The 23184-nt window shown below is 48.9% G+C and overlaps 1 protein-coding gene across 2 annotated transcripts in view; it reads left to right on the plus strand.

The window, feature by feature from the left end:
* The first annotated feature begins 1603 nt into the window (after positions 1-1603).
* SORCS3 (sortilin related VPS10 domain containing receptor 3) overlaps positions 1604-23184 on the plus strand; it is a 583502-nt gene continuing 561921 nt past the window's right edge. Inside the window, exon 1 of one of the 2 annotated variants that reach the window (XM_044240465.1) lies at positions 1604-2236. In XM_044240465.1, the coding sequence (XP_044096400.1) occupies positions 1604-2236 (633 nt within the window). The remainder of the gene's footprint in view (positions 2237-23184) is intronic. The other variant, XM_044240466.1, reaches the window with a different exon arrangement.

The following is a 23184-nucleotide window of genomic DNA, read 5'->3' on the forward strand; positions in this document are numbered from 1 at the left end:
AACCACATCTCCTCGTCCTCGAGTTTAACTTTCATCTCTCCGAAGTCTCCCTTTTCCTACAGGGCTCCAGGGGTCCTAGCCCAGATTGCGCCCAGGCTGCGCTTCTGGTATGGCGTGGGTGGGGGGCGCTGATAAACCCGCGCTGCGCCGGGGGTCCTCTCACTGGCAGTCAACGCTTTGAAGGAACAACTGAGCCCACTCAGAAACGAATCTAGGAAGAGTGAGGGCACGACCTCAGTCCCAAGCTAGAAGATGGGGGCTGGATTCCGCCCCCGCCGTGGGAGCAACCGATCGCCACTGCCTTTCCTAAGCTCCTACCAAGCGTCCCAGGAAGGAGAGCCGTGGATCAGGGGAGAGCTGGCAAACCCCTGACCCTGCTGCCGGCGCCTCCCTTTGCTCTCCCCTCGCCCTGCAGGAGGCTTAAGGAATAACCAGGTTCCATCCGCCGGCGGTGGGGGAGCATGGGTGCGCGGAGCGCCAGGAGGAGGGGGCTCTCCAGGGCGGTCTGCCTTCTCAATATTGCCTTTCTCAGGACTCGCAGGCTCAGGAAATGCAAACACAGCCCGTGCGTGATCGGCGCGCGCCCACGGCCCGAGCGGACCCCTCCCTGCCCCACGCCCCGTGGCTCACACTAACACGCACACATACGCGTGCAAACGCGCACGCACGGAGCCGCGCGCCCCCGCACACCGAACCAGCCCCGGGCTCTGCCAGGTGCCCCCACCCTGCGGCGCCCTCCCGCTCGCCCGCCCGCCAGCCCCTGGCGCACCCCTCGCTTCACCCTCTCCCGCCTGCGTGCACGCACGCGCACGCACGCAGTCCCCGCGCCCCCGCACCGGGCGGAGGCGCAAGCCGTGAGGGGCTGAGGGGCGGGGGGAACGGCGGGGGGGGGCGGGCCCGGGAGCAGCCAGCGGAGTCCCGGGTCCATCCCGCGCTCGGCTTCCGCGCGCTGCCTCCCCACGCGAAGGCTCTGGTCTCCCCCTCGCCTTCGGAACCCTAACAGTTGGCGCTGAAAACACTTTACTCCTCCTCCTCCTCCCTCGAGACCCCCCCTCCCTGCACGCCATCTCCCGTTCCCCACAACAGGCCGGAAGAGTAAACCCCCAAACGGGGCCAGAAGCGGCTCCCAACTCTTCGGCGGGAGCAGGTTGGAGGCTGGATTTCGGAGAGACTCTGGATTGGGGTCCGTCGCCAGCCCCTCCTCCTGGATCCGGCTTGATTTTCATGTTTTAAAAGAGGATTTTTCTCATTACCTTTGAACACTCCTTTTAACAAAATTTCTGGAGGAGCTCGGTGAGGAAGATTTGGGGGGTCTTGTTTTAAGGGGGAAAAGCACCGAGGGGGCATTTATTAATTTTTCCCGGGTGTTGGAATCACCCTTTTTCGGAAGAGAGAGCGAGCGATCGAGAGCGTGGAGGGAAGAGTGGAGAGGACCCGCGAGGCGCGCCAGCCCGAGCCACCTCCTTCCCGGCCGCCCCCTCCCCACTCCCCCCGACACACACTCGCTCGCTGGCTCGCCGGCGCGCGCACACCCCCCGCTCCGGACCCGCACCTCGGCGGGCGCCACACTCTCGGCAGCCCGAGCCGCGGCAGCCGCAGCGGGATGGAGGCAGCGCGCACCGAGCGCCCCGCAGGCTGGCCCGGGGCGCCTCTCGCCCGGACGGGGCTCCTGCTCCTGTCGACGTGGGTCCTGGCCGGCGCCGAGATCACTTGGGGCGCGACGGGCGGTCCTGGGCGCCCCGCGGCCCCGGCTTCGCGGCCGCCGGCGCTTCTTCCTCTCTTCCCGCGGGCAGTGGTAAGCCAGTGGCCCGAGGAGCTGGTGACGGCGCGGAGAGGCGCCGCACTGGGGCGCCGGCCCGGACCAGAGCCTCTGCCCCAGCCTGGCGGCGGCAGCGGCAGCATTAGAAAGAAGCAGGGAGAAGCCGGGGGACCATCGCCGGTAGGCGCGCGGTGGGGACCAGGCGCCCCGGCTCCGGGCAAGCCTGGCGGCGCGAGGAGAAGTCGCCGGGAGCAACCCACCAGTGCCCTGGAACGTGGGGACGCCCGAGCCACTGCCTTGGCCGATGGTTCCAAAGGAAGCCGCCCTGTGGCCAAGGGTCTCCGGGAGGAGGTGAAGGCGCCGCGGGCCGGGGGGGCGGCGGCCGAAGAGCTCCGGCTGCCCAGCACCTCGTTCGCGCTGACCGGGGACTCGGCCCACAATCAAGCCATGGTGCACTGGTCGGGACACAACAGCAGCGTGAGTACCCGCCCCGCGGCGGATCTGTGTGCCTCCTGACAGCAGGGCAGAATGGAGGGCGGGAACCGGGGACAGATAGTTGCTCGAGGGTCGAGGCAGAGGCGGGGGCGCCCTGACTTGTAGAGAGAACAGATTCATCCGGCTTCCCCCACGCCCCCAACAGGTTAGTGGAGTTTGTTTTAAGATGGAGTGTACGTTTGTTTGCTGGAGACCCTAGATTTGGGGCCGCCCGGAAGGGAGAGGGGACGTGTTTTAAAGATGAGCAGGGGAGGGATCTGTGGTCCCTTTCCCTGGTACTCGGCTCGGGGAGTCAGTTTTCCGGTCGGGAGCTTGGATTCGTGGGTGAGGACGCGGCCTGAATTGGCGAACTGACGGATTCCTGCGACCGCCAAGCTTCCCCCCTTCTGCCCTCCACTCAAGCTAAAGGGAACCCAGGAGCTGGAGGCCGCTCGGACACCCAGACTCCTGCCGGCCTTACGGTCGCTGCTTTCTGCTCCAGGCGCGCTTTCTCCCAGCCCGGGGGGAGGCTGCGCCTAGTCCGCCCGAGCGCGGGCCTTCAGGTCAGCTGAGCCCCCTTCGAAACCCAGGCAGCTGCTTGGAAAGCTTGGAAAGAGGCAGTTAAAAAAAAAAAAAAAAAAGTTTAAAGCGTGAAGTGAAATTCACCGCCCATTCCTCACCCCTCAACCCTTAGCATGCACCAGCACACCTAAGTCTCTGAGCAAAAACAAAAACAAAAACAAAAAAGAACTCGCCTCGGCTGCTGCGTCCCGCAGCACAAACGGCTCCCGGAGAGGAGTTGGGTCCCGGTGCTTTCTGCGCACCTCTCCACCCGCTTTCTCTCTGCGGCCCGGTTCCCCTGAGGGCAGCTGTACCGACAGATGGCGCCCTTGAGTCCACTCCGGCGGCCCCGGCGCGCTGGCGGCCGGGCGTGGGGCTCGGAGCACCCGCGGCCCGGGCAGCTACTGCAGTCGGCAAAGCCAGCCTCCCGCCGGGCCCCAACGCCGTGCAGCCACGCCAAGAAACGGCTGGTAACGCGATCTCTGGCCGAGGTGGTGGTGGGGGGCGGCCTCCCGCGATCTGCCCCCCACTCCCCTCCATTCCACGGTCCCCCACTTTCAGCCTGTCTTGCAAAAATCCTTTCCGCTTCTTTGGCTCTCCGGATCAAATCAGAACCCGGCGCTGTGCAGAGTCTGGAGGGTGATGGATGTCTATAGGCAGCTTTGGGGAACTCATTTGATCGGAAAGCACCGCCCCTCCCCTTTGTGTTTCTCTTATGACTGGCATTAGAGATTTCCCTGGAAAATTCTAGCCTTATTTTAAAAGGGCCTGGGGGTGTCACAGGGGTAAGGAGTGGATAACAGGAAAGCCACGAGTCCGCAGAGCGTAGACGTCTGCGCTGCTCATGCAGATTTCCTGGTTCTTAATGACACACAGGACAGAGCGGGCAGCCCAGGCAGGGTACAGAGGCCGGGGTGGAAGGATGTGTGCGGTCTGGCTCCCCAGCGGTGCGGTGGCTGGCGTCATCTGCCTCCAGCGTAGACCTCCATGGCTTCCGAGCGCACAAGTCTGGGCAGGGGGAGGGGGTGGGTATGCCCTGCCCTGGCAGGGATGGGTGATTAAAGACTTGCAAGTCCCCAGAGGAGAGAGGGAGAGGGAATTCTCTGACAGCAGGTGGTGTGAATCTCAACTAAGTTTTAGTTTGATAATGAGGAATTGTGTGTGTGTGTGTGTGTGTGTGTGTTCATGTTCACACTGGGCAAGAAGGATGAGGAGAATGTGTGGAAGTGAATGTATGTCTAGGAGGAGGAAGTGCTGTCCTCATGTACCTATGACTTTATTACTGTCACATTTGGACAATATAAATTCACCCCGCCTAAAGAGTTTTCTTCTGTCTGTGCTTTAATTTTATGGATCACTTTTTCGTATGTTGACTTATTGATGGCACTTTAGAGAGGATCCTTTTTGCAAACAGTAACATGTGCATGGCCTTCTCTGGTCATCTTCCAGGCAGATGTGCAGCAGAGGAAGTGAGGGGACAAGTCTAGTCCCAGCCACCCAACCAGGGGAAATGGCTTATAGTTGAAAGAGGGGCAGAAGCTCCTGGGGGTGGGGATGGACCTCTTGGACTTGGAGACCTTAGGGGCAGCAGTGAGATTTGGGCAATCCAGGAACAGCTCTCAGGATGCTTACTGGTTGTGTTCCTGGCCAGTCCTAACTGTCCAAGCAAAGGGCAAGGCAACACACGTTGGGTGCAGGGACCCCATCTTGTTGTCCTGTCCTTCCTTTCTGGGGGAGAGGCACTACCTCCTGGGACCATACTGTATAGACAGTATCAGCAGGAAAGGCTTCATTGAGGATCAGGTCTGTGCTGCTCTGAGGGAAGAGGGGGAAACATGTTCATGTGGTCCTGTCTTTGAGAGACTTTAAGGAAATACCCTGTGGGAAGAACGGGGAAACAGTGTCTGCAACATTACTAGGTTGGTTTTATTCCCCATCCCCCTTTCCTGAAGACAACGAAAGAAGATGCTGTAAATAAAAGCCAGGGTGAGGAGCGAGGGGGATGATGAACTTTCTGGAAGCTTCCTTCATCATTGGTTTCAAAGTGGAGGGAGATGTCCTGGCACTAGGCTCTTTTGGCATGAAAAGAGAATTCCCTCTTCTCTTCTGACTTTCAAAGTACTAAATATGGCCTTTTCTGGGAAGGCTACCAGTTTAATTGTGAACATACTGGGGTTCCCTGGCCTCCTTCCAAGTGCCTTTGGTGGACCTCATCCTAGACTTGAATTCCCATTGGGGGAGGGTTTTCAGTCAGTCCATATAACTGAAATTAAAGTCCACTCTGACATTTTGGCGCCAGGCATGCAGAGCTGGACATGGTCTGCTCCATTTGTCCAGGTGTGCCCAGGGATGTCAGGGGGCAGAGGGAAATCCTTGTCCAAGGCTGTAGTCATGGATTCACTTTGGTTCATGGGCTGTGGTCAGATAGCTTGGGGGGCAAAGAAGGAAGTGCCCAGAAGACTTGAGCCATGAGCTGTCAAGAAGCTGCTGGAGACTGGATCCCTCTCTGACCCTTACTGCCCTGCCAGGGGTTCTGGGGAGATGTGAGGGGACTTGGGCTTGGAGCCTCTACTCTAGAGGGACATTTGCCACCCTCTCTCTGGCAGTCTCCAGCTGGGCTCCTGGTGATTAAGGGGCAAGAGAGTGTTTCACAAACACCCAGAGGGAGTTCCATCCCCAGGGCTTGCAAGGAAACAGAAAAAAGAAACATCATTCTGCCCTTCTCCTTCCAATGAAGGAGAATGCCTTCTGTTTGCTCTGTGAATTGGCAAAGCATGGGTCTGGAGACTGGAAAGTTGTGAAGGCGACAGTCCACTTCTCCATGCCCCCTCCTCCTTGGAGTAACCCTGGCCGGGGATCCCCCCTTCCTGGTGCTGAGCTGAGAATGCTGATGTCTCCCTCGTTGACCCCCCTTTCTTGCCAGCAGCTCACTGGCAGTGGAGCGCGATTTGCAGGCTTCTACCCCTGCAGTGTGTGTCTGGTAGGAATGACTTGCCAGATACTTTTCAATTAATGTGCCCAACAATGCACCTTGGTGAAGAGAAGCCAGGAATGCTGATGATTCCTGGTCCCCTCCGGATCCCCCTTCCCTAGCACTCCAGGAGGTAGAACACACAGATGTTTCCAGGCGGGATTTCATACCTTTAACTAATTCAGCTGGACTGTGTTCTAAAATATTTACTCCTAATGTGCAAAATAGTGACAGCTTTGATCAGATTAATTGTATTTCACTCACTGGAGCAACTAATTGTGGCTCTCAAACAGATTTTTCAAATGGCTTTTGGCTGCATTGTCTTGCCTTCATCCTCTCTGTTCACAATTCTCGTGTCAAAATATCTTAATGCATTTTGCCTTCGCAGAGGCTTAATAAAGAAGTCTGCCACTGAAACTGTTCTTCCGGGGTTTGCCAAAAAGAATCTGTTTTTAATTAATAGTACAAGGGGGCCCTCTCCTTTGGGATGGAGCTGGGACAGAACAGTCACTGTTGGCCTGGGGTTGGGGGTGGGGTGGGGCGAGGAGGGGTCTGGACTCAGGCTATTTGTCTCTATTTGTCTGCTTTGCATTTCTTCTGATGGCTGGGTTACAGGGTGTGATTTGCTTCTCAGATCCTGCGGTGATTTCCAAGGTGAGCAGAATTTGCAAACTCCTTAATTGGGAGGTCTGATTTAATGATTGCAGAGTTGCAGTGGTTGGAACTTGCTTCGTAGTTGGCAAAGAAGGAGTGTTGGGAAGTGGCTTCCTCAGTTGTGTTGGATTTAAGGCGGGGGGCAGGTTGTGGCTCCAGTGGCTAGAAGGCTCAGGGGGCACAGGGGAGAACTGCTTTTTCCTCGGGCTGTGTAAATCTCTTATTGTCACTGGGGAGTTTTGGAACTGGATGATGGGTGGAGCCTGAATCACCCCTTAAGGAGCAGAGAGATGCACAGAGCCAGACCTGCTGAGTGAGGGTCTGTGCCAGGGGTTCATCCAAGGCTAGGTACATCTGAGGGCTGGTGGCTTGACTCACCTGTTGATTTCCTGCTTTCTTTGGCCTCTGGGCAGGCTCGAGACTTTCCTTATAGCAGGAAAACATTGAAGGGTCATTTTTCAGCAAGCTCGGGAGGAAAGGGGTCTTATGGAGTTGGAGGTGGAAGTATGGGAGGTGAGCATCAGCCTGCCACCTTGGGTGGGAGGAACTGGCATGGGGGGAGGGGGTGGGTGGAAGCTGACAAGCCATGCTCACCTGCTGGTGTGGGGAATGACAGAGAGAAGGGTCTGCATGGTGCTCTGGTTTTGCCCACAGTGAGTGAAGATGAGAGGGCTCTGCCTCCCATGCAGGAGGGACTCAGCCTTATTCCACCAAGTGGGTGAAGAGTGACAGCCTCAAGTCTTCTTGGGCAGAAGCGACCAAGGAATTAGAAGTTCTTGTCCCTTGGGATGTCAGTGACTTCATTCCTGGGTTCTCCATCACTTGACAGTTTCTGGAACCAGACGTTTTTCTGGGAGTATGTCTACTTCCCGGCTCCAGTGCCTTCACCTTCTTGGATTCAGATCCAAAGTCCTTTAGCCTGGCATTCAGGGCCCTTCACTGTGTATGTCCTGGGTCTACTTCTCTGCCTCTCTGTCTGACTCTTTCATGTTGGGTTCCTTCACTCTAGCCAAGGGAGCGCCTTCATTGTTCCAGGCTCCGCTGACTACGAGCCTTTGCCCATGAGGTCTTCTCCACTTGGATTGCCTTTCTTCCTCTATTGAGATGCCCCTGTGTTTCATAGCTCTGCTCTAGATTCAAATGCGGTGTCTCTACAGAACTTTCCTTAAGAGCATTTGTTTCCCTTTTTCTTGATTGGAGAATTTAAAGACTGTACCACCACACACAGAATTATGATTCAGTTGAGTACTTGTTTATTTTAATTTTGTATTATTTTGTAAGTGTTTTCGAGGTGAGGGATGAGGGGTGAGGATGAAATAACTACAACCACCCCTCCCCCACTCCACAGCGTGAGTTCTGCTCTTCTCCTCCTGGCATGTGGCACAGGCCTTGTCCCATGGCTCAGTATACACACGCTGAACTGACTTCAGGGAACCAGGCAATGCCTTAGCTGCATGGAAAGGGCAGGCTGACACTGTCTCTCAGCAGCATTGAGTTTATATACCTGGTTGATTATTTCGTATATAAATTGTAGCCCAAGATCTGGAGGCATCTCTATGCCACTAAGTGAGAAGATAGAAATAGGGACTAGACAGTAATCCTGGCTGCTTCCTCTTGGACGTCGGAGATGGACTTACAGAAGATATTCAGCCATTTGCTGAGTGTTTCCTATGCGTGCGGCAGTGTTCTGGGCAATGTGGGGCTGGTAGGGGTGCGGTGGAGGGACAGACAAACAAGGATCGGACAGCATTTGCCTCAAGGTCCTTCCAATATGCTTTGGATGGGAGATTGCTCTCAGTAAAGTTGAGTAACACATGACACCAAGATAGAAGCCATGGGGGGTGTGTGGTTAATTGTCAAGCCATCATTTCAGACTATGAGCTCAGAGGACAGAGGGTCCCTGGGGGAGGTACTACAGCACTGAGACTCACAGAATGTCAAGGGTAGAGGTGCACATGGGTAATTGTCTTCATCAACTCATTCTGCATAGAGATGAGGGGTGAGAGGCTCAGGCTCAGACAGAAACATGGCATCCTGTCGTCTGGACTCTACTCATCCTTTTCTCTGTATAGCCATCCCTTACTCACTTCTAGGTTTCTCCTTTCTCCTGGGGCTTACAAGCCATTTTTCTTCTAAGAGGACTTATGCATTTTTGCTCAGGGGAGGTAGGATGCTGCCCATTTTATAGGTAGGATAGACCGAGGCTAAGGACAAATATATATGAAGCTACCCAAACAAGCCCAGGATTAGGTGTGTCCCTCTGATTCCCTGACCATGTCCTACATCCATCCCGCCCACCCGCCACTGTACACCATAAATACCAAACTCCTCAATGTCGGACAAGCTGTATCTTCCTAACTGTCGTTAATGGGGGCCTCTTATGAGTCACCTCATTATTCGAGTTAGTGAGTGAATCAAGCCTGGTTGCATCACAGGCACATTTTGCTCATTTATTTTGATCAGTGTAGTTGGGGTTTAATTATTTATGGAAATGCTTTTCTTTAGAGTACGCTAATAAATGTGCTGTAGTAAATTTGGAAAAAGTAATGGAGTCTAAGAACTTCAGGATTGCGTAAATAGCTTTCTGCTGTTAACTCCTTGCTGGGGAGCAGAGGAAACCATCCCCACGGGGTTGAGATGAAAGGAACTTGGAGCACAGTGGGGCTGACCATACAGGACTGTTGGCCAGCAGAACTTCCCGCTGCTCTGTGGGGGGCCTGTTGCTTGGCACCTACTGGATAAGAACCCAGTTTAGGAGGGAAACTGGAAATAGAGCTAGATGGCAATCAAGGATCCTTTTAGGCTGCACATTGTGGGTTACTTGGTCTGGGTGTGAATTCATACTTGGGGAGTGTATTCTCACAAATGCAATCTTCTTTTTTTTTTTTATTTTGAAAAAAAAATAATTTTTTTTTCCAATTTATTTATTTTCAGAAAAACAGTATTCATTATTTTTTCACCACACCCAGTGCTCCATGCAAGCTGTGCCCTCTATAATACCCACCACCTGGTACCCCAACCTCCCACCCCCCCGCCACTTCAAACCCCTCAGATTGTTTTTCAGAGTCCATAGTCTCTCATGGTTCATCTCCCCTTCACAAATGCAATCTTCTTCAGAACTTTGGCGGAGCAGTCGCATAGTAAAGAACAGCATGGATTCTGGAACCAGGTGCCTAGGTTCAAATCTTGCCTCTGTCTCTTCCTAGCTGTGGAAGAGCTGGCAAGTTGTTATTCTTTCTTCACTGTTTGTTCATCTATAAAAAAGAGATGGGTCCTAATAGTCTCCCTCGTATTGGGCTGTTGGAAGGATTCAGTGAGATCATGAACATGGCAAAGTGCTCAAAAGAGGTGTCAGGCCCGTGGTAAGCCCTCCATTTCGGCGGTTTGCTTTGGTTGTTATTTTTATATGGGAAACAGCTTTCCCTTCCTTTTCAGATGGAAACATTGAAGTGGAGGAAGGAGGTTACTGCTCCAGGTTTTCCAGGGAGCCGGTGGCAAAGCCTTGGCCAGACCCTCCAGGAGATGCTCATTTCAGGCACCTCCCATTGGGGTCCTCAGGCAGATGAGCCTTTGTGATAGCTCTCTGAGTTGCGCTGACACAGACAGTGGAAGGGATAGAGAAGCGAATGACTGGGGCCTTTGAAATTCATTTTCAGCATTTGTAGTAGAAATGGTTTGAGTCACATAGTTAGAACAAGGTTAAAGATCACGCTCATAATTCTGGTACACTGAAAAGCAATGAAAAAAATTTAAAAATTAAAAAAAAATCACACTAATGAATAGCTTATTTGTTGGACATTTAGGACGGGATTTCATTGAAGGGTTAAGGAAGGTGCCCAGACAGGTGAAGAGTAGCCTCTCTTAGCTTGGGCATCCCTAATTAAACCTCACAGCCAACCTTGGAAGACTTCTTGAAGGAAGCAAGTGAGATGTGTAGCTTCAGGAAAGTAGGAGAACCGTGGGCTGCTGGCAAGCTGGGTGGCAAATAGAGCCCGCAGGGCCAAAGACTCATCTATATGGAAACCATAGGATAGACCTCAGTGTTTCAGCTTTGCTCCTCCTCTTGATCTCCTGGCTCTCTCTGCTTCATGCCTGGTGTAAAGTGGGACTAGCCATGACCAGAACTATCTGCAGAATATCTGCAGCCTTCTTCCCAGAAATATCACACTGACCAAGCCACTAGTTATCTTGTGATTTCTACTCATCAAGATCAGGCTCGCACCTGCACCCTAGGTACCAAGACTGGAACCCGAGATCCCTCCACAGACACTAGAGGGAGTGTTGGCCTGGGAAAGAAGTGAAAATAAATAGGAGGAAATAATAAAAAACAATGCGGCACAAGGAATTGTCCCAAAGGAGAGAAGAGGAGAAACAGCATCCTGCAGGTGCATTGTGGGAGGGGGTGTTTGCTGACCCAGAGATGCGTGTTGATCGACCACAGGGCATTTCAGTCCTGGGCGGTTGATCATTCAGCCGCTCCCTGCAGAAAAAAAGGAAATGGGTGTTTTATTCAAATACGCCCATTCTGCAGTCATTCGACCCATCACTGACCCAGTGAAGACTCTAGAATTATATTCAGCAGGAAGTGGTGTTCAGGCTTGGTTCCCCTGTCTCTGCGTTTTCTCCCTCTGGGTCCCTTTGCTTCCTGTGCCTGCGCGATGTGCACAGGCTGCTTCAGTCAGTAGACGCCTACTGAGTTGAACGGAATAAATACTTTCTTAAACACTTAAAGCTGCCTGGGTAAAGAATGAGTGTCTTGAAGGGGCGGGGAGGCCTCTTCTTGCTGCTCCCCAGGCCTAGGACCTGCACCCCTGGCTGTCTCCGTTCTCTCTCACCAGGGCTCAGATCCCACGTGCCTGATTCGGTAGTGCCCAAGTCTTCTTGGCGTCTCTGGTGAGGTCGGCACTTTCTCTTCCAGATGGTTAGAGTCAGGTTAAGGATTACACTGCTGCCTCAGAAATGAACTTTTTCTTTCTCAAATCTGTTCTCAGTGGGAGACGGAGAACAATTACTGAGTTGAACATTTTTTCAGGGCTCAAAAAGTAGCTGAAGGCACCATATCTGAATGTGATTACATGTAGTGGAGGGACTTGTTACAATAAGAGTCTCAGAACCAGAAACCTGGAGATGCAGAGAAATGTGTTTTCCAGGGTGGTGGTAGGTAGAGGAAACTATTTCAAGAGGCAAAAGAATGGCGCATATCACTGTTCCTATCAGTGATCCTTATACTCGAAAGCAAATTTTTGACTGGAAGATTAATCATGACCCTGAAATGTCTTTTGGGTTATGAGAAGGTCCCCCAAGCAACAGTGCCTTTGAACAGATCTCTGAGCCTCAGTTTCACTGGCTGTTAAGTTGGGATAATGGTGAACTATTGGATTGTTGGTAAGCTTAGAGACAGTGCACATAAAGGGTCTAGTATTGTAGGCTATTATGTTGGTTAAGAATGTTCTCATGATTTGCCTAGGCAGGAAGTGGGGTAGGTTGAGTGTCTGTCCATTTGCAGCAAATCTGTTGGTTCCCTGCCTGTATCCCTTTGGCATGCGATGTTTATCTGCATGCTGGCCTGACTTCTAACCACCAGTACCAGCGGCTCTTTGCCTGCTGGAACTCACTTTGATCAGTGTCAGGGAATTTATTCCCATCAGGGGATACAGAGCAGGCACTTGTCAAAGACCAGGGGAAGTTGGTGGATAAACCCCCAACCCCCTTACACTTCGAGGTGGAGTAGATCTGAGACTTGTTTTCCACTAGGATTAAGTCCCACTTGCCTACTGTGGTAACTTATTTGTTTTATGAGCTACCTTCCCATCCCTCTCTGATGTCCCTACCCCCCAACAGTATTTCTTGGGGTCACCTCCCAGAAAACCTCCTTGAATTCAAGTCTTCGTTTCAGGGTGTGTTTCTAGAGGAATGGAAATGGAGATACCATGGTTATTTCCAAGTGTGTTAGTGTGGGCTTTCTAGAGAAAGAGAAGCAATAGGATGTGTGTGCGTTTGTGTGTGTGTGTGTGTGTATATAGGATATGTAGCAATAGGATATGATGTATATGTAGGTAAAAGAAGTTGCTATAAGGAATTATCAGACACTATAACGGGAACCTAGCTATAGGTGGGAAGCTGGAGACCCAGGAGAGTTGATGTTGTAGTTCCAGTCTGCGTCTGAGTTTGAGGGCAGAAGACCAGATTCCCAGTTTGAAGATAGTCAAGCAGAGAGAAAGAATTATTTATCACTTAGTCTTTTTATTCTAATCAATCCCTCATGGCTTGGATGAGGGCACTCACATTGGGAGGGCAATGGGCTTTACTCAGTCTACTGATTCAAATATTAATCTCATCTAGAAACACCCTTACAGATACACCAAGTCATGTTTGGCCAAATATCTGGGTACCCCACTGCTTAGTCAAATAGACACATAAATTTAACCATCACACCAAGCCAAGAATTTCCCTCAGATTCTTCTAAAAGCCTGCCCAGGGCTCTCCCATGGTATGTATTGGATGTGGGGAGGGAGATGAAATCATTCACCCTATTTCTGCGAGGGTCCTCCTTTTGAGTTGGCCCTTACCAGAGGAAAGGGGCCCACACTTGAATTATACTAAATGGCAGGAACATGGTGCTGGGACTCTGAGGAGGGGATGACATTTCCAAATTAGTGTTCCCTGTCATTTCTCAAGGATGAGGAGCCTCATGTCACCCCAGAGCCTGTGTGGGGTCTTCATAATACACAGAGGCTTCCTCTACCATCATCTTGGCAGATGATGTCCTGCCTGGGAATGGGCGGAATTCCTCTTTTTCTAAGATATGGTCAGGATTTGGGCAGAGAGCAGCTGAGCTTGCCTTTATTATGTTCCTTTCTAAGATCTCATCAATGAGGGGCACCATAATATGTTGGAAAGACTGTTGCCTTGGAGCTGAGACCCCTAGATTTGGGTTTCTGATGTACACTAATTGTCTTCAGCCAGATCACTATTTCTTAAGTGTAAGGGAATAAAGACTCTTCAGTATATGTCTATGAATAAAAATTGTGTGTGTGTGTTTTTAAGATTTTATTTATTTATTTGACAGACGAAGATCACAAGTAATCAGAGAGGTAGGCAGAGAGAGAGAAGGGGGAAGCAGGCTCCCTGCTGAGCAGAGAGCCCGATTCGGGACTTGATCCCAGGACCCTGAGATCATGACCTGAGCTGAAGACAGAGGCTTTAACCCACTGAGCCACCCAGGAACCCTGTTTTTTTTTTTTTTTTCTTAAATGGGTGCATTAGTAAGGAAAGAGTCTAGAATGATGATAAAAATACTGGAAAATGTTTCTTTCAAGAGTGTGTAAATTTGATCTTACCCAGGCAGGTGAGCATTCATTCATTCATTCATTTCTTTCTTTGCATAGTGTGATGCTAATTGAGGCATTGAATTTTCTGGGATTCTGATTCTTTATCTATAAAATGGAAGAGTTGCATAAATTGAGGCAGGCCCATCTCAGCACAAAGTAGATGTGATATTAGGTCAATCATTTCTTTACGTGCGAAATGGGGACAATCCTACTTGCTCCCTTTATGTCACCATTAAATAATGACATAAGGCACCTGGAAGCACTTGAAAAAGAACACTTCTCAAAGCAATATGAACAGGGGTGATATGCATTCAAGGTGTTAGTTCACCTTACCTCTCCTTTACTAAGCAGCCAGATATCTTCCCACAATAGATTTGAGACCATGTGTACCAACCACCTTGTTTTGCCTTTTCCCAGCAGAAGTGATCCACTTCCATTAGTGCACATACCATGGTGTGAAAAACCTCAGGCTTCTTATTCCAGGCATGACGTACAATTTATTTCAAGTCACATCTGATATAATAAAATTCTCAGATGGGAGTGTCATTTGGATGTTTAAAAAAACATTTGTTCCAGGACTTGACCTGGACTGAGTGCTCAGTCTTATTCCTTTCTGATAATCTGAAGTATTTGGGGGAGCATCTGCTCTAATATCTGGTGATGCAGACTGGACCCCCCAAAAAGCATGTAGTCTTGAGTGTGGGACACCCCTACTGGGAGAATGTTAGAGAACAGAGAACAGTGTGAGATGCTTAGGAAATGCATCAGATATAATCTAGACCACAGTGAATGAAAACCAATAAAATATTGAGAATATTGAGAATATTATACTTGTTTGATTATTGACAAAACAGTCAAGTGGCCTGGTTGACAGTCCTCACAACCAGATCTGTGTGACGTGATGAGAAGCGTCCCGAGCTCTGAGATCAGGAAGATGATTTTATGTTCTGACAGTTGCTCAGGATTCTGCCACATGAGTAGTTTGGACCATAACTTTGTCATATAGCTCTTTGGTTTTGTCTTGCATTTCTAATTGTTTTATCTTCCTCCTAGACAGAAGAGACATCTGCTTCTTTACCATTGTGCTAAGATATTCCAGCATCTTAGTTGTATTATTGGATGTTCTAATTTGTACTGATTTCTTTCTCAGTCTGCCTTCCTGTTGCCGTTTACTCTTTTCTATTTGTTCTACTCCTGCGTTAGTTGCTTCTGTTTCTTGGGCTCTATTCCTCTTTTCTTGGGGTCTGATTTTCCTTTTCATTTTCTTTTTGTAGACAGGGTACAGTAATGTTCTGGCTTATTCCTGTGTCCTGATACAGATATAATGATTTCTTTTAATTCTCAGAATATCCTGGCTTGGATGATAAATTGTATGGCCACCAAGTGCTTGAGCCTTAGTTAGTTTGTTTGTTTCCTCATTCTTGACATGTCAAAAATGTATTTGGTTCTCACATTGGTTTGATGGTTTATCTAGACATAGAAATCTAGGGTCAAAAAAATTTCTGTTGGATCGTTGAAGGACTTAGATAACTTGCTGGTTTTGTATCATTTGCTAATTTTGGATTATATGTTTCTCTCTCCCACTCAAAATGGATGAGGGTCGGGAAAGGAGGTGTCTAGCATGGGCCACCTGTGGCTTTGTTCAGGTTAGTGATGCACAACCTTTAAGGAGACCTGATGCATTACAATCAGATTTAACCAGAATCAGCAACAAGGTTTGGGGGATGGAATACTACAGAGCAATGTGCCATAGACACTTATTGTCTGAATACCTTTAATATAAAACTCAGCCCCCAAAGAGTAGTGTTGGCCGCTTTTCATTTTAAAAATATAAGATAGATTTTAAAAACGTCATCAGAATTCAACAAGTATTTGTGGAGCTGTGTGCCAGGTGCTGCTGGGCTCTGAGTATATAATGGGTGATCAGTGCTTGGAGGGAGAGATTCATGATATTATCAAGGATTACACTAGGCACATTTAACTTGGAGAGGACAGAGAGGCAGAAGCAGATGAGCTGGGATCTCAAAAATGCACTGGGTTAATTAGGTGAAGAGGGGAGGGGAGAATGTTCTGGGCACGCAGCTTCTGGGACACGAGGGAAGAAGGTATATAAAAGAGACAGAGAGAAGGATATTGTGGCTGGGGTACAGGATTTGTGGGCTGGAGAGAGAAGCAGCTAGACGGGTAGGTATGGGGATGGGTCCAGGAGAAGGAATTTATTCTATAGCCCAAGAACAAAGAGGTAAGCCCATTGGGAGGGTTTTAAGTAGAAGAGTCATATCATTAAATTTGCATTAAATAAAACTACTCTGATCACCCTGGGGATTAGAGGGAAAAGGAGACCAGACTGTCGCTATAGTTAGAGAGGGTGACGGCTAGCATGGTTGCCATGGAGGTGGGTGAGGGGAAGTCAACTGAAGAAGTATTTAGCAGGTGGAGTTGATTGTATTGTTGGTTTCTCTATAGAATTCTTCACTCCTCCTTATAATTCCTTTTGTACTGGGCCCTGGGAACGCCCTTTCTCTGGGGGTGGGGCCTTCCTTCTCCGCCTCCTAACTTTGGTTTGGCCTTGTGACTTGCTTTGGTCAATGGAAGAAGTGTCAGTTCCCAGCTTAGCTAGCAAGAGGCCTTCTGTGTCTACCTGCTCCCTCGTGCCTCTGCAGTAGCCATGAGGAAATGTGCCCAGGTTAGTCTGCAGGTCCTGGGAGAAGAACGTGACAAGTCCTATACAGTCACACCCAGCCAAGCCTTGCCTACATGAGCCCAGCTTAGCCAAGAGCCACAGAACTGCCCAGCCAGGCCTAGCTGTGTCTGCCAACCTCCAGCTGCCTATACAATTACGAGCATAAGTGATTCTTGGGAGAATAAGCCATTGAGATTTGAGTGGTTTGTTTCGCAGCATTTGTGCCGCAAAAGGTAACTGATACAGCAGGTAAAATCATCAGAACTTGATAGATCAGATAGGAGCAAATTTGTGCGAACATAACTAGAGTATAAAGTAAGGCTCACCTATATTTCAAGGTCATTAGCCTCATACGTGCTCAGGGCTATACTTAGGTGTGTCTGCAGTGGTTTCCTGCCCCTCAGCTCTCTTTATAATTCATGGCTTTTCCCACAGCTGCATGAGGTAGGTCCGAGGTCATGGTCCAAAAGAATTAATCTTCCCCCTTTCTCCCTTCTCTCTCTTTCCAGCAGCCTACTCCGATTCCAGCAGAGCGTCGGAGCCCAGGGGTGCTCCGGTCCCTCAACAGGGACCTTCCAGCCGCAACACTTAGTATCTTCTTGTTGGCTGAAGTCAGTTTCTGTTCTAGCTGTGAAGATGGGATTTCACTTCAAGTGGGGAGAGACGAGGGGCCGGGGATTCTTCTCGGCCTTGACTGATTATTTAAACTATATTAGTTCTGATAAAATATTTAGCTTTTAAACAACAAATTTAATATAGGGAATTGTGTTTTATTTATTAATTGCAGTTGCAGGGAGATTGGTAGGAGTTGTGCTAAAGTGCACTGTTGTGATTTTGCAAAGTATAGTAATTACTGTAATATTTTGTTGAATTATTAATATCTACTATGCCTACAGGAACATAAGCTTCTGCAGTCAAATTCATTTCACGATTGCCTTTTCCCCCTCTGGTTCTGTTTTGTGTTTTCTTCTCTTTCTTGTATGCTTATGAATTTTTTAAGAAACAGAGTTGGAAGGGCAGGGTTGATTACATGGTGTGAAACACCATTGTCACACCCCATAACTGAACGTAGGCAGGCAGTGGAGAAAGCCTGTGGTTTCCTTGTTGGTCTCTGGCCCCAGCCAAACCTGTCAGCAGTACCAGACTGAGGGACGCTGAAAGGTCCCTCCATGTCTGGAAAGTCTGGAAAGGAAGGACTCATCAGTGCACCTTTTCAGGAGTTGAGACGAGGAGAGGAGAGAGCCAGGAGGCGATGTGTATGCACATGTGGTATGTGTGCGCGTCTCCAAGCAGGGCTGATCTTTCTTGTGGGCGGAGTTGGCAGGGGTTTGGATGCAAGTGTGGAAACAGCACTAGCCTCCTTTATTAATTGTTTCAGCCACTATTACTTACTGTCTGTTATATTCTCCAGCAAGATCATTGTGGATGATAATGGTAACGATGCTGATGGTGATCACTTAGGTGTGTGGATGGGCTTCTGCTGCGGTAGGACTCCAGATCCAAGCATGAGGCACTTACAGGAGTGTCCCTTTGGTTGTGATTGTATTGATGTTGGAAGACCTGCCTTCACATCACCATCTCCCAGCTTTTTATAATGGCCCAAGTCAGTCAATAACCCAGACTCAAGTTTCCTTATCTGTTTCATAGGTGCAGGAACCAAAATGCAATCATATTTGAAAGGGTGTTTATATACTCTCCATTTCCAGACATATTTAAGGGAATGCCTCTGTTATTAGATCATAGGAGAAGTTGCCTGTACTTGTGGCCTGATTTCGGAGGGACAGCAGGAAGTAGTCTGTGCTTGATTTTTGTTTTTGTTTTTGCTAGAAACTGCACAATGCAGAGTCATTCCTTTGGGTTAAACATTATCCTCTGCAAGATCCTCTTAAAATACCAGGATTTGAGAGACAATATTTGAAAGCTGGAAGGAACAAATAATGATCTGACCACTTCCTTTTCCAGATATGGAAAGCACAACCAAGTGAAGGTGCGGAGTGATCAAATTCACCAAGGTGGTAGAAGCACTCAACACGCATGTCCATCTCTTGGACTCCTCATCCAGTGCTCTTCCTACAGCACCCTGAGGCTTTTCTATTCTCCATGAAGTTCTCAGTACAGTTTAGGGCTCTTTCTCCCAGAAGGGAGCCTTGAGCAGAACGGACACATTCGGTGACTTTGGGGAGACCCAGGGGAAGGGGTGCTCTAGGTAGCATAGTAGTGTTTGGGTAAAGTAGACCTCACGCCACCTCTCATTGGCTCTGTCATGTTGGGCAGGTTACTTTTTTTTTTTTTTTTTAAAGATTTTTAAAATTTATTTGACAGAAATCACAAGTATGCAGAGAGGCATGCAAAGAGAGAGAGAGAGAGAGAGAGAGGAGGAAGCAGGCTCCCTGCCAAGCAGACAGCCCTATACGGGGCTTGATCCCAGGACCCTGAGATCATGACCTGAGAAGAAGCCAGAGGTTTAACCCACTGAGCCAGCCAGGCACCTGGGCAGGTTACTTTTCTGCAACCAGCTTCTCTCCTTTATAAACCTGGGATTATCATCCCTATTTTATACAGGTATTATGAGGGATTAGTGAACTCGAAAGGCTTGGCACAGTTCCTGCCCTGTGGTGGAGGGTACTGGAAGGTGGTTTTTAGATGGTAAGAGGTCCTGAAGATTAACGTGGTCTACCTCATAGTTGGTCTCCTCCTGAGAACCATTTTGGCCACCGTGAGTGTGTGTGTGAAGGGAAGAGGGAAGTTGCACTTTTCAACCCTGCCATTGACCTTCCCCAGGGTGTCCCAGGAGAAAAGCCTGTAATGGCCAGGGGCAGGAGCTAAGACTTACCAACTGGACCTTCCGTCTTCTTTTGTCTCAGACAGCGCAGATCCAGCCCCATTTAGATGTCCCCCAAAAGGAGTGGGGATGGTAAGAGGTGAGGATGACCATCTTCAAAGATCCGCAGGTGACTCTGAAGAAGGGACAAAAGGACTTGTATCTACATTTTGGATGTGGTTCTGTGTCGTATGGGGCTCCTGTTCTTGGTTTAAGTTACTAACGTGGTTTCCTGAAAATAGGTTTCAATTTTATTTTTATTAATTTTTTTTAAACTGAGAGTTTATCTTGCTTCTAACAAGTCCGTCCTGAATCCCTCGTGAGCTGGGTAGGACCTGTTGTTTCTTGTGAATTTATGGCAAGTCTAGCAGGGACACCCACAGGTTAGCCCTTGGGCAGAGGATGAAATTTCCAGAGACAGAAGGACATCTGAAACACCCTAGAGACCGTGTATGCTCTCAGGCCCTGGGGCTGGTCCAGCGTTTGCCTCAAGTGAAATAGGAAAAGAAAGGGACCAGGGAAGTGTGTTCAGGTCCCCTTCCCTGTTCTTTTCCTCCCCTCAGCCCAGTGCCATCCACTGTCTTCCTTCTCTCTGCACTGGGAAAATATTCTAACATCAGTCCTGCGCTGCTTCAGTTCCCTTTCCTGAGGCCTTTGTGTTTTATTAGACCTTTTCCCAGCTTTACTGAGGTATAATCGAAGAATAAAAATTGCATGTATTTAAGGTATACAATGTAGTATTTTGACACCTGTATACATTGTGAAATGATCAGCAAAATCAAGCTAATGTATCATCACCTTGTAGAGTTACAATTTTTTTTTTGGTGGTGGTGAGAATGTTTAAGATCTATTCTCTTAGCAGATTTCAAGTATGTAATATGTATGTATGTAATATGGTATTATTAACTATAGCCACAGTGCTGTGCATTAGATACCCAGAACGTATTCATCCTGTATAATTGAAACTTTGTACTCTGACCAAGCTCTTCCAGTTTCTCCTACCTTCTAGCCCCTGGCAGCCCCCTTTCTACTCTCTGCTTCTAGGAGCTTGACTTTTTGAGATTCTGCATGTAAGTGAGATCACACAGGATTTCTTTCTGCATCTGCCTTATTTTACTTAACATCGTGGCCTCCAGGTTCACCCACATTCTCACCAATGACAGGATTTCCTTTAAGACTGAACAATATTTCATTATATATATACATATATGTATGTGTATATGTGTATATATACATACATATACATATATATACACACCCATATATATATATACACATATACAGACATATATATATGCATATATATGTATAATATATATACACCACATTTCCTTTATCTAGTTATCCTCTGACGGACACTTAGGTTGGCTTTATATCGTAGATATCATGGATAGTGCTGCGACGAACATAGGAATGCAGTCTCTCTTGGAGATACTGACTTCTTTTCCTTTGGTATACCCAGAAGGCGTTTTAGGGATAGGGACTCCTGAAATCTTAGCCTGTACTAACTTTTTCACCTTCAGGACTGGGACTGGCTTCAGGAGAGGGGGTTTGGTGCTGTTTCTAGCCAGAGATACTTGTTTTCCTTTCTGACCCCCCTGAGCCTCAGAACACTACTAGGAGCTGAGGGGGATGGCTCAGACTGGAGGCTGCCTTTCATCTCTCTGCTGGTCACCTGCTGCCTTTTTTTTTTTTTTTTTTTTTTAAGATTTTATTTATTTATTTCAGAGAGAGAGAGTGGAGAGAGCATGAGCTAGTGGGGGCAGGGGCAGCAGAGGAAGAGGGATAGAGAGGAGCAGACTCCCCACTGATCAGGGAGCCTGAAGCAGGGCCGGGTCCCAGGACCCCGAGATGATGATCTGAGCCAAAGGAAGACGCTCAACCGACTGAGCCACCCAGGCGCCCCTTGGTCACATGCTTCTAATACTGTGTTTTCCTTGGTTAAGGAGGCAGGGAACTGGGGAGAGATCTACTGTTTCCCCTGCCCCCTCCTCAAATCTTATATATTTAAAAATATATGTGGAATATAACAATTGCCATTTAAACCGTTTTGAAGAAGCATTGCTGAGCTCCCTTCACCATTATTCACTCGCCGAGCTCTCTCACTGCCCAGACAGAAGCTCTATACATATGGACCCTTGACTTCCATTGGTCTGAATTCTCGTTGTCAATATCTGAGCAGGTATGGGGGCTTCTAGTTCATTCCTTGAGTCTGCCTTCTTCTACCCCATCTCCAATCTCTCTCCCTTTTCTCTTTTCCTCCACCACAGGGGCCCATGTTGCTGGGGACGAGAAGAAGGTTTGTAATTTCGGGGCTGAGAGATGGGTACTATCACCATTTCCACCCCCCTCATTTTCCATGTTCTTTATTTATGAAAATCATCACAGTTCTGACTTCCAGAGGTCTGTGCCTTCTTCCACCTCCAGCTTATTCTTGGCATAGGTGCATTATGCGAAATCACTGACAGGCTGACCCCTGTGTCCAGTGCAGTCTTGTTCTTGGGACTTTGTCTCAGCGAAGCCTTTTTTATGGGAGTCTTGTTTCTTTACAGCTGAGAAACAAACACACTCCGTAGTTGAGCTGTTACCGCCTGTATTCTTTATTATCTTTGTCATTAGAAGTAGTGAATGATGATGAGCAATGTGGTTTGGGCACTTTTATGTGTTTACAAATAACGTATATCATCCTGCAACAGTTCAGAAACCACTGTGAGCAAATTCCGAATTGCGCTCCTGCACTGTGAACAGAGAACAATTCAGCTTTGATCTGGTCTTCTGGGAACTTTAAACCTAGGATAAGGACATGTAAATAGAGGCAGAGGGAAATGTTAAACCAACACTGGCACCCAAAGCGAAGCCTTTGGGGAGGCGATGTAACAATTACCAAGGACCTACTGTGTGCCAGGTGTCTGTCTTGGGTGCTTCGTAAGTGCCGTCTCCTTTCCCTGTGCCAGTGAACGATGAGTTGGGGCCACTGTTGTCCTGGTCCCTTACAGATGAGGAAACCATGATGGAGAGAGGTTGCACAGATCGCCAGGGTCACACAGCCGAGAAGCTACAGGGTAGGTCATGAAGTAGAAGAATGTGCCTTTTGACAAGGACAGCCCACTGAGTCTGCTATAGTATCGACATAGAAAGGAAGGGGTCGTTGAGTTTGGGTACAGGGATGGACTGAGAGAACCACAGTGAATGGCTGGGTGGAGGGGTAGGGAGGCACTTTTATTTCATTCTAGAATGATATAACTTTATAAAAATCACCGACAACATCTAGTGTATTCCCACTGTGTGCCGAATGCTGACTTGTGAACCCTGTACTCGGAATTGCACTTAATCCTCACCTTTCAGAGGTTCTACTATTATGAGCCACCTCGTAAGGGTGAGGAAATAAAGGCACAGAGGGGTTACATTCCTAGCCCAGGTCACACAGCTTCTGAGTGACCTTAGCCACAATTCCTGCAGGGGCCCAGACTGCTCACAGCTGGGCCCAGAGAGCCTTGCTTTAGTCCCCTTCTCTGCCTGCTCCCAGCAAGGAAGGCCAGGCTTCAGGACCCTTAGGTTCAGCGACGGATCCCACAAGGGCCAAGATGCATTTCCAACTCCTAAACCTTTCCCCAGTTAGACCATCCTGTTCTTCTGTAAGCTGAGCATTTCTTCTTAAGTTCTGGTGTTTCTAGGTCAGGAGCAGGAGGAATAAAGACTCAGAGGTAAAACGTAACATGGTGTGTGTGGGACCCAGGAAAGAGAGGGATAGGGTGAGGTTAGATTATGGAGGCATGGCACGTCCTCCTGGCTTTTTTGGCTTTATTTTTGTTGGCAATAGGCAGCCCTTAGTGATTTTGAGCAAGGGCGAGATGCAATTAGCTGTGGCATCAGTCCTTCTCATTCCGCCCCAAAACCCATCCTCCTCCTTGGTGGGAGGGAAAACAAAGG

Source organism: Neovison vison, chromosome 2 (assembly GCF_020171115.1).
Source record: "Neovison vison isolate M4711 chromosome 2, ASM_NN_V1, whole genome shotgun sequence".
NCBI lineage: Eukaryota > Metazoa > Chordata > Mammalia > Carnivora > Mustelidae > Neogale > Neogale vison.